The sequence below is a fragment of the Typha angustifolia genome, chromosome 6 (genome assembly GCF_048772165.1).
Source record: "Typha angustifolia cultivar Huaian chromosome 6, ASM4877216v1, whole genome shotgun sequence".
Lineage (NCBI taxonomy): Eukaryota > Viridiplantae > Streptophyta > Magnoliopsida > Poales > Typhaceae > Typha > Typha angustifolia.
The window spans coordinates 1820355-1832142 of NC_133244.1; the positions used below are offsets into that span (position 1 = coordinate 1820355).

The 11788-nt window shown below is 33.4% G+C and overlaps 1 protein-coding gene across 1 annotated transcript; it reads left to right on the forward strand.

The window, feature by feature from the left end:
- Positions 1-205: 205 nt before the first annotated feature.
- LOC140761579 (uncharacterized) lies at positions 206-1135 on the forward strand. The gene is made up of 2 exons (XM_073098975.1): positions 206-297; positions 400-1135. The coding sequence occupies exons 1-2, from the start codon at positions 244-246 to the stop codon at positions 973-975; spliced, it is 630 nt and encodes a 209-aa protein (XP_072955076.1). The 5' UTR covers positions 206-243; the 3' UTR covers positions 976-1135.
- Positions 1136-11788: the final 10653 nt, after the last annotated feature.

An 11788-nucleotide genomic window follows, 5' to 3' on the forward strand; every position in this document is an offset into this window, starting at 1 on the left:
CTTTCGTTGTCACTGACACTGAAGCATATCACCTTTGTCACATTCAACCACTTGAAACTTTATTAGTTATATGGAAAAATCAAATTGACAAGTTGAGAGACAATTAATGTCGTTAAAGCTTCCCAACCATATAGGAAACTACAATATATACATCAATGCTCTCAAGTCTCTCTCTCTATATATACACCAAACTGACGATGGAAGTCTAATAAGCTACGTAGCAAACTCAAGAAATAATTAAACATGACCTGGTCCGCCGAGAACGCCACCAAAGCCTACCTTCGAACACTAAAACTCGTAAGCTTATCAACCTCTCTCTCTCTCTCTCACACATCCAAAATATTATGCTATCTCCTCTCCAAACTTATAATTAATCTATATATCTTTGCCTCTTTGCAGGGAAATAAGCCCATGGAGCCCGATGTCGCCGAGTTTATCTCGGCGCTGGCGGCCGGGAGCGGCGCGCGGCTCATGGTGGAAGCATGCAGCGACGGCGCCGGCCCGACCACATTGGCTCTGATCGCGGCGGCGAACCAAACCGGCGGCCGTGCAGTCTGCATAGTTCACGGCCCCGACGAGCTGCGATCCTCGGTCGAATTCCTTGGCTCGGAGGCCGACAACGCAGAGCTCGTCGTCGGGGACGCGAGGAAGCTACTGATGGGCGAGTATCTGGGTGCCGACTTCGTGCTCGTCGACTGCGAGATGCGCGAGCACGAACGCGTGTTCAGGGCAGCGCAGGCCGGCGCCGTCGAGGGTTGCGGCGGTGTGGTGGTCGGGTATAACGCGTTCTGCGGGCGGCCGTGCCGAAGTGGAAGGACGAAGGTGGAGCATCTACCGATAGGCGGCGGGATGACGGTGTGCCGGGTGCCGCCGCAGGCGAAGAAAAGCCAATGGGTGGTTCGTGTCGACGAAGACACCGGCGAGGAGCATGTGTTTAGGATCACATCTCCCCGGAGGAAATGGATTGAAGCTTAGTGAAAAGAAATAAAAAGAAAAAATTATAAAAAATGTGTACATGTCTACTAAATAAAATATTATAGTAGTGCATGATAGTATTAATATCACTATTAATGTCAAGGCTTGAGATCTAGCAACGAATTATTATCAATTAACTGCTTTTGTATATCTTAGTTTGTCTCCCAGGAAGAAGAAGTGAATCCTTTCTCTTATTCTTGAGTGAAAGGGTACTGCATGTGGTTTAATAAAATATAGTGAAAAGTAGACAGAATAATGCAGAGAGGTCAGTAATGCCAGATGGCTGGCCTGGTTCCAGGTTGTGCTGTGGTGTGTGCATACTTCTGTTTCTGGGACTCATTTAATTAAGATTTTGGATGTGATGCTAGCGTTAGAGTATAAAATTTAAAAATTAATTATCGTTTCTCTAATTGTAGGTAAATTAATATGATATCAAATTAAGCAAAAGCCATCCTCTCCGACACATCTGTCATTTATAATATATAATCTCTACTGTTTTAAATTAAGATATCTGGGCTTAGAAATAAGGAGTGTTAAAATATAAATATAAAAATTATTTTCTAACAACTTAAAATTTTAAAGTAATTAATAAGTTAACAACTGTTGCCTATTGCCCTTCCATGGCTTCAACCAAATATAAAGAGTGTAATTGGTTAGTAGAATAGGAAAACAAAGAAACAATATTTTAGAAGTCCATCGCATTATAATATTTAGACAAAAAATGGGTGGGAATGGGTAGTGAGTTTTTCACTTTCATAAAATTACCTAATTTTTTAAATTTTTACTCATTTTATTTCTATTCTAAGAGAGAAACTTTATAACTTTTATATATTACATGGCATGCAACATTAATTGCCATAATAATTCACTTTCATTAGATAAATCCAAGTTTTACCGAATACTAATAAATCATAACTACTAACTATAAGGGACTTTATTGGAAACTTTCATTATGTACTTCTTTCTCAACCACACATGTTGGAGTAACATAATTGGCACTATTTTGTACTCAATGTATCCGTAGTAAATAAGCTCAAAAGATAATGTACGTAACTAGGCATAATAATACATATATAAGCTGCAATGAAAAATCATGGTGTGTATACGAAACAAGCTACGAACCTAAGTATTAGAGTATATCTTTCGGTGTTATACTCTATGAAAAAATCCCTAAACACACGTATATATCTAACCTTTAGGCAATGATATCGTTCGTTCGCTTAAGTAAAAGTCGGAAAAAATATTAAAAATGAAAGTAGAGATGAACACCAAAATTTTAACGTGAAAAAACTCAAACGAAAATAAAACCACGGATCTAAACTCGGATCAAAACCAATCACTAGAATATTAACAGTTACAAGACTGACTCACAAAACAACCCGTCGATCCAAACGACTTTGTTCCTCTCAGTTTTGCTCGCTAGAACCCACGATTCACTACTTCTCGTGATTGAAGTCCAACCTCAATAGCCCTCGAGATTGATCTTTCGTTTAGAGAGCCCTTAAGACGAAAGATTAAGATTTATAGATTAGAAGGACCTTGTTAGTTGAAGAACCGATGTAGCCTCAAGAAGTCTCCTTCAATAATCTTCTTCAACCACCCTAGAGATAGGGCATCACAATCCTTATATATGATCTCCAAGATAAAGCCAAATCCAAGTCTTATCCGTACTCATGAAAGTCCAAGATTTTCAAACTTCGTTGGTGCATTCGAACGCGGCCCGGATGCGTTCGAACGGTATGACTTAATCTCATCAACTTTGCTCCAATAATTTTGCAATTCTTCAAACCAGAGATTTTCTAGACTTGTGTAAAGCTCATATACATGTAAAAAAATACACTTAGAATATTTTGTATACAATTGCCAACAATTAAAACCCTAACAATCACCCCCTTTGGCAATTTGTGACAAAACAACTAGATTACAAGATATAACAAAGAATTCAAAATGAGCATTCAACAAGTCTAGAAGATTTCGCACTTCAATCTCTGCAAATAATAAAAATATACCAATCCAAGATCAAGTGAAAATAACTTGAAATAAATAACAATCCAAACACAAGTTATCAAGCAAGCATAAGTTCAAAAGTACTCAAGCATAAGTTCAAAAGTACTTAAGCAAAGTTATTATGCAGGAAACATAAACTAGTAAACTCTAATAAACTCCCCTATGCCAACACTCCCCCTACACCAGTAAACTCCTAAACTTTAAACTCGCATTTAAACTCACCACACACCACACACTACACACTCTCCCCCTTTTTGACACAAATGCCAAAGACCAGGAACTCGGAGGAAACTGACGATGAAAAATCGTCAACACGGAGTCGAGGTAAGTGACGAAAACGACCTTGGTTTCTTAGTAACTGTAGCTTTGTTAGGCATTCTAGAGAAGGAAAAAAGTCACAAAATTCAACATATGCCCAAAGCATACAAAAAAATAACAAGAAATCCAAAAATTCTAGAAACCATGAAGACCCTAAATGAAATCCATCTTCTACTTGAAAATGCTAAGTTATCACGTTCAATCGCATAAGAAACATCAAGATATTAACTTTAACGTGATCAAAACTCGAAACCACACGAAATCAATCAAGATCAAGAGACTTAATTGAATAAAAAATAAGAAAATTGATGAATGATCATACCTCGCAAAAAGTGAAGAAAATATTGAAGTTTTGGCCAAAAAACTTTAGATCCGGAGGAGAACTACCCTCTAAAAGAATTTGAAGTGAAAATTTTGATGAAAAAGATAGAGATCTTAAAGATTTGGGAGGGAGAAAATGAAGGGTTTCTAGGGTTTGAAAGATGAAAGATGAAAACCCTTGGGTTCGGACGCAATATTTAAATAACCCCCGAGTGCGTTCGAACGCACTAGTGTGCGCGTTCGAATGCGCTGAGTTCGAACTCAAAAATCTTGAGTTCGAACGCCAAATTTTTTTTTAAATCAATAAAAACAAAAAAAAATCTTTTTGGAGATACACTTCTAAAAAAATTCAAAATAAATTCAAGACATAAAATATGACAATCAAATGAAATAAGTCATACACAGATCAATCAAATCATCAAAAGCATATTATAATCAATTCTAATGCATCACTCAAAATTAAATTAATCTTGATTGATCATAACAATACGCATATGCAAGATAAGCATAGATAACATGAAACAATATTCTTAAACAAACTTTCTTATTTAATCAATGATGCAACACAATAGTCAAACCGATTGAAATTTTGCACTTTTCGACTTATTCTCTACAACATAATAGGAATTTTTCTTGTATTTTTTTTTAAAAAAATAGGTGCAATGATGGCTTTCACACATGAATAGGTAGCCCTTTTCTTATAATACAAATCAAACAATGTGCAAGAAGAAATTCAAATATATCATTTTTTTTAATTTGCAAATAATGTACTGAGTCAAACTGGACTCTAAACAAGACGGCTTTCACACTAACTCATTGTAGCCCTTTTCATTGATCTTTTATGAATAAATTTTTGACGATTAAGCATGAGGTCAAACTGTGCAAATCAAAGTTAATAGTAAGCTATTTAAAAAAATAATTCATGATATCATACTCACTCAAGAATACACATATGTTATGAGTACATTAAATTTGGTTTCATTATAATAGAAGTCGAGGGAGTGACAAAATCAAAATTGATACAATATACTAAAAGATAACAAAATTGACTATAATAACTCATAATCAAGAGAAAAATCATATTTCTATGTCAAGAATATATTTTTGAACTTAAAAGTGCATCAAACTTTTTATAAACAAAATAAAACTCTCGACAAATCTGAAACCTAAAAAAAAAATTTAGAGTAAAAGAAAACCTAAAAAAAACAAAACGAAATAAAAAGAGACTCGCAAACTAAAAAGAACACAAATCCCAATAAAATCAATCCAAAGCACAAATCCCTAAAGAAGTACGAAGATACTCAAATCTTTGTATATCCAAAGGTTTTGTGAACAAATCTCCCAACTGTTTCTCTGTCTCAATATGTTCCAGTGCTATTATTTTGTCTTTAACTAACTCGCGTATAAAATGATGTCGGATATCAATATGTTTTGTACGCAAGTGTTGAACAGGATTTTTCAATATATTAATAGCACTCATGTTGTCACAATAAAGCACCATAGTATCTTGTTCAATGCCATAATCCTTTACCATCTATTTCATACATAATAACTGAAAACAACAACTCCCTGCTACAACATACTCGGCCTCCGTAGTAGATAAAGATATCGAGTTTTATTTATTACTGTGCCAAGCAACTAGATTGTTTCCAACATAAAAACATCCACTTGAAGTACTTTTTTTATCATCACATGAACCTGCCCAATCAGAATCCGTGTATCCCGATATGATAGCACCCGAGTCATAAGTAAACCAGATACCTAAATCAACTGTGCCACTGACATATTTTATGATACGTTTCACAGCAAACAAATGAGTCTCCTTAGGTTCAGACTAAAACCTAGCACACACACCGACACTAAATGCAATGTCTGGTCTACTAGCAGTTAAGTACAAAAGACTATCAATCATGCTCCTATATAGTGTCTGATCAACACTTTTTCCTGAAGTGTCTTTTCCTAGCTTGGTAGTTGTACTCATAGGAGTTCTAGCATGTTTTGCATTGTTACATTTCAGATTATGTGAAGTTTTAACAATATAGCAATTATCAGATGTTCTAGATCTAAAACATATAACATTACCATCATGATCTAGAATATTACAATCATTTTTGGAGAATTTTACCTCATAATCTTCATCACTAAATTGGCTGATGTTCAGTAGATTTGCTTTCAAGTCCTTAACATAAAGAACATTTTCGAGACTAGGAATCCTTGGAGTACTTACCTTTACTTTACCTATTACCTTGGATAAATTACCATCTCCGAATGTCACAACTCCCCTTTCATGTTTTTCGAGATTAGAAAACAAGTATTTGTCACCCGACATATGTCTTGAACAGCCACTGTCTAAATACAACAAATCAGAATTTAAAGCTTTCAAGGCTGTATGCACAACATAACATTTCAAGTCACTTTTCTTGACCCATATGGTCTTTGTTTTCATCCCATAAATGAAATCACTTCTAGGATTTTGCAAAAATTTACAATGGGGTCAAATATGCTCTAGAATGCCGCAATGAAAGCATGTTGGAACAAACTCTTTTCTACTCACCTTTTGTCGAGGAGTATGACTAAAGTTTACCTTTGGTGCCGTTAAAGAGTTACCAGTTTGTTGATTGAACTTCAGTTTAGAGACATTTATCTAGGATTGTTTTGAAAAAGCGGTTGATGACCTCAAGTTTTCTTCCTTTTGTATACCTGTAGAAACAAAGACAGTTTTATTATTATTTGAATTACCAGTGTATCCAATACCATACTTATCTTTTTCAGAAATCTGAGTTTTTAATATCTCATCAAGTTTGTTCTTCCCTTTAAGAAATGTCACTTCCTTCTGCAATCGCTCTAGTTAAATTTCATCATCCTTCATCTTATTTTTTGCATTGTCAAGTTGTTCAGAAAGGTCATTAATACGTTCAAGTTCCAATTTGTACTTCTCCTCAAATTGATTTCTTTCTGGTTTGATTACCTTGAGTCGTTGAAGTAGTTTTGAGTTTAAACGACTCTAGGTACAAGTCATTATATGCCTTTTGAATTTCATATTCATCTTCCTCAGCTGGTAATATATCCTGATCATCTGAACTATAGGTATCAACAACAGAGTCAGTATTAAGTAGAGAAGAGGCAAAAGCTACAAAGTTTTCTTCGTCTTTTTCAGAATCATCATCAGATTCATCTGAGTCATCCCAAGTAACTTTCATAGCTTTCCCCTCCTCTTAAGACGATTAGGGCAATTTTGTGCAATGTGTCCAAAACCAGAACATTCAAAACATCGAACTTTATTCTCAGAATTCTTATTTTTCTGTTTGACATTGTTGTTGCTACCACCTGTATTCGAACTCACAGTATTCTTCTTTTTCACAAAGGCTTTGCTTTTCTCAAGTTTTTCAACATTCAACTTGTTTGGCTCCGAAAGAATTTATTGAACTTTTTGACAAACATAGTCAACATCTCAACATCTAAATCACCTTCATCATCAGACTCCTCTAAATTTTATTCAACTGTGGATAGAGCCATCCCTTTGGACTTCCTTGGTTTTGAAAGACTGGACTCAAATGTTTGTAGATTTCATACCAATTCCTTCTGGAAGAGACTTAAGGATCTTACGGACAATTTTATTTTCAAGAATTTTCTCTCATAGATTGAAACTGGAGTTGATTATATCACTAAGCTTTGCATAGAACTCATCAAATGTCTCATTCTCCTCTATACGTAAAGTTTCAAAACTAGTAGTCAACCTCTGAATTTTTGAAAGTTTTACAGCCATAGTTCCTTCATGAGTTGTTTCTAAGATCGTCCAAGCTTTTTTTGCTATCTCATAAGTAGAAATTCTTCTAAATTCTCCCAAAAAAACACAACTAAAAATTGCATTTATTGCTTTGCTATTCCAGCCAACTTTTTAATAATCTGTCTTATCCCATGATTCAATCAGTTTCTTAATAAACTTATCATTCACCATGTACATTGGTGGACTCCAACCGTTCACAATGGCCATCCATACTCTCTCATCTATAGACTTCAAATAAGCTCTCATCCTAGCTTTCCAATATCCATAATTTGATCCATCTAGAATAAGAGGTCTAATATATGATGGTCCATCTCTATGAAAATCCATGCCTATCTGATCTCTCTCAAAGGGTGAGAGAACCTACTCTGATACCAATTGAAAAAACCCTTAGACACACGTATGTATCTAACCTTTAGGCAATGATATCATTCGTTCGCTTAAGTAAAAGTCGGAAGAAATATAAAAAATGAAAGTAGAGATGAACACCAAGATTTTAACGTGGAAAAACCTAAATGGAAAAAAAAACCACGGATCCAAACTCGGATCAAAACCAATCACTAGAATATTAGCAGTTACAAGACTGACTCACAAAACAATCCGTCGATCCAAACAATTTTGTTTCTCTCAGTTTTGCTCGCTAGAACCCACGATTTACTATTTCTCATGATTGAAGTACAACCTCAGTAGCCCTTGAGATTGATCTTTCGTCTAGATAGCCCTTAAGACGAAAGATTAAGATTGTAGATGAGAAGGACCTTGTTAGTTGAAGAACCGATGTAGCCTCAAGAAGTCTCCTTCAATAATCTTCTTCAACCACCCTAGAGATAGGGCATCACAATCCTTATATATGATCTCCAAGATAGAGCTAAATTCAAGTCTTATCCGTACTCACGAAAGTACAAGATAGAGCCAAATCCAAGTTTTATCCGTACTTACGAAAGTCCAAGATTTTCAAAATTCGTTGGTGCATTTGAACGCGGCCCGGATGCGTTCGAACGGCATGACTTGATCTCATCAACTTTGCTCTAATAATTTTGTAATTATTCAAACCAGAGATTTTCTAGACTTATGTAAAGCTTATATACATATAAAAAATACACTTAGAATATTTTGTACATAATTGCCAACAATTAAAAACCTAACACCCTAGTCTAATACTTAGATATTAGAGCATATCTAAGTATTCACGTAAGTTATTTAATTTTTTCACGTTCATGGATCAAATGGACACATTACCCAAGAATTATCTAATCATATCAATAAGCCCCCTCTATAAAAATTATGTTAGAAAAGAATAGTAAAATTTAATTAACAAAATATATAGATAAAAATACTCTTATTTTAAAAAAAATAGAAAAGATCTGTTTAGTGTTTATTTTTTAAATAAGTCTCTAAGTAATTTTAAAAAAAAGTTATCTTAGAGATCACTACACTAAAAGAAAAGATTGAATGAATACGGAAGGAGGACGAAAGTATTTTTGTCGATCTACATTAAGTCACTCAAAATTTAGAATTATTTCTATTAGAATTTCTAAAGAAATATTGATGAAGGTGACTTACCGATACATTTAAATAGCTTACGGGGTGTATATGTCCACTCTCATTTTTTGTAAGGAGATGAAAGTGACACTGACCGAGAGTTAAAAAGGATCATAATATAATTATTATCTTGCTACTGTGCCTTATAACAATCGTTTTGACATTTATGCAAGATGAAATTTATATAGTGTGTACCAAAGACCGAAAGCAAAAATATTTAACTTTCTCGTGAACCATGTGATATCCTATAAAATAAATTTAAGTCTTTTCCCTCCTCTAAGCATACCATGCATGCATGCATGCATGGCTAAGCGAAGACTATTTATTCTTCGTTGACTTCCTTGCCATGAAGAAAGGCATGACAATTAATCGAACCCCGTCGTTCTTTTGACTTCCAGCTCGAAGCCACGGGATATCGGTTTCTGACTCTTGGAGTCCTCTCCACTTTCCACGCCACCTTCTTCCGAAGATAAGTACGGGCGTATGTACTTAGATGGTAGTACACCTTGGTTGCTGATTCGCTGCAGCTCTGTTTGTAAGGAATTATCGCAACCTGACTACACCTAGATTGCAAATATATAGTAATAATATTCTCCGAGAAATTTTTAGTTTGCATAAATGCCGCATACAATCATTGTTTTCCTGCATGGATATACTTCTTAAACATAACAAGTGTTAAAGATCTCATCGAATTAATTATAAAAAAATTAAAATAATGTTACACTTTTTTGAATATATATTTTTGAAAAATAAAAATAAGTATGATAGATATTTTGAAAAGATGTTTATTTTTTTAACATATATTTGTCATCTAAAAATTCAATCGGTATTTTTTGAATGCTCGTAAAACTTATCAAATACTTCAAAATTTTGTCTCTAATAAGAGAATCTTTAAATTCAACTTTCGATTTAGTATAATAAAGATGATAAAGAAAAAGCTAATAAATAAGACATTTGAGAGGTTTTTTATAATAAAAATGGTCAAAATAAAAATAAATAAATAAATGAGAAAGTCTACATAGAAACATGTAACAATATATAGAGTCTAGGTGTAATTATCTGTATTATGAAAAATACCCGTTGTGATCCAACTCACTACTACGTCAATTTTGTACATCGGCGTGATTATAAACTGCTCATGTTTCAAACAAACTGTTTGAAAAATAAAATAACATACTTATTTATTTCATGTGGTTCATATTAAAAGGGAGGCTGTTCCTGACTGGCCTACCAAGTGTTTGAAACAAGTTGAGCTCGTCTTCTTGTGCTGCTGATAATTAATGCATAGGATATCCGTCAGTCTTATCCGGCCTATTAACAAATGTCAACTCTCCTCCACAAGAGAGATGTAAGTGACCAGGTATGTCCTTTTAATTTAAAAAAAAAAAGTAAATTTGTATATAACACCCTAATTTTTTTTAATAAAATTATGATTTATATTCTATATTTTTATTATTTATAAATTGAGCCCTATGATATAATGAATATGTGAAAAAAATATCTCGCCGTTAAATCAGTTATTTAAACTTAACCAGAGATATGATATAATGAATATGTGAAAAAAATATCCCGCCGTTAGATTAGTTATTTAAACTTAACCAAATCTCTGGGTTAAGTTAACTAAACTAAAAATATTATAAAAATATTCTCAACCAAGTTATACTAAGGGCATTTTAGTCATTTTAAAAATAAATGTATTTTAATTATTTTAAAAATAAAATATCTTTACTTAAAAACATTTTGACGATGTTAGTTTAAATTTAACCTATAGCGTTTTCTACACATATTCGCTAAATCAGAGGACTCGATTTACAAATAGTAAAAATATAGGGTGTAAACTACAATTACATTATAAAATAAGGTGTTATATATAAATTTCCCTTTAAAAACAAAGAGAAAATTACCCTACATTTTTATTATATTATATTATAAAATGAGGATAATTTCAGGTGGACTCTCTAAACTATTGCATTTTTTGCGTACACTCCCTAAATATTTATTTGCCATATATACTCTTTAAACAAAAAAAAATTTAATTTAGAGATCAGTATGATTACTTTTTTTTTCTTTAGTTCAAAGGGTTATATATAAATATCTTTCTTAGTAAAAAACTTCCGAAAAGTCTAATTGAAATTATCATTATAAATAACAACCCCTCCTTTTTATTATTTACAAATAAGCCCCTATTTACAAAAAATGAAAAAGCGAAAGTACATCTTAAGTTAAATTTAATTTAATAAGCACCTAATTGAATAGAATAAAAATAGAATATTTTGTCTGTTTCAAATGATATTTTTATAAATGTAAGTTAATCTTATCACACTTCTATAATATGATCTTTGAAATTAAATAATAATATTTTTGGTTTGTGGATCTCATAGGATCCAATGTTTAGATGCGAATGCTAGTATTTTGAATACTTAGCTTGATTCGATTTTATTTAGAATTGATGTTTTGATTTGTTTCCAAGTTTAAATATAGAAAGAATAATGCGATCTGGGCTCCATTGAGTCACCTTATAGGAAACATTAGGTTTGTTGAGTCGAGCCTACTTATCTAGAATTAATTATTTACTATTTTTGGAGGAATTCTGACTTCTAGCTCAGGCAATCGAATACTTGGCTAACGGTGTTCGAATAGTTGAAAATGAGAGCAGCTTTCGTCGAAGCGTTTAAACACCCTAGTTCAAGAGCAACCTTAATTGAGGCATTCAAATGTTTCAATCCAAGAACAACCTTTATCGAGACGTGTGAACAACAGGCTAATGAAGATCGAATGCCCCAATCCGAGGGCATTCGATTGACTATTTAATGGCATTCGAATGTCTTAACCTAAGAATGT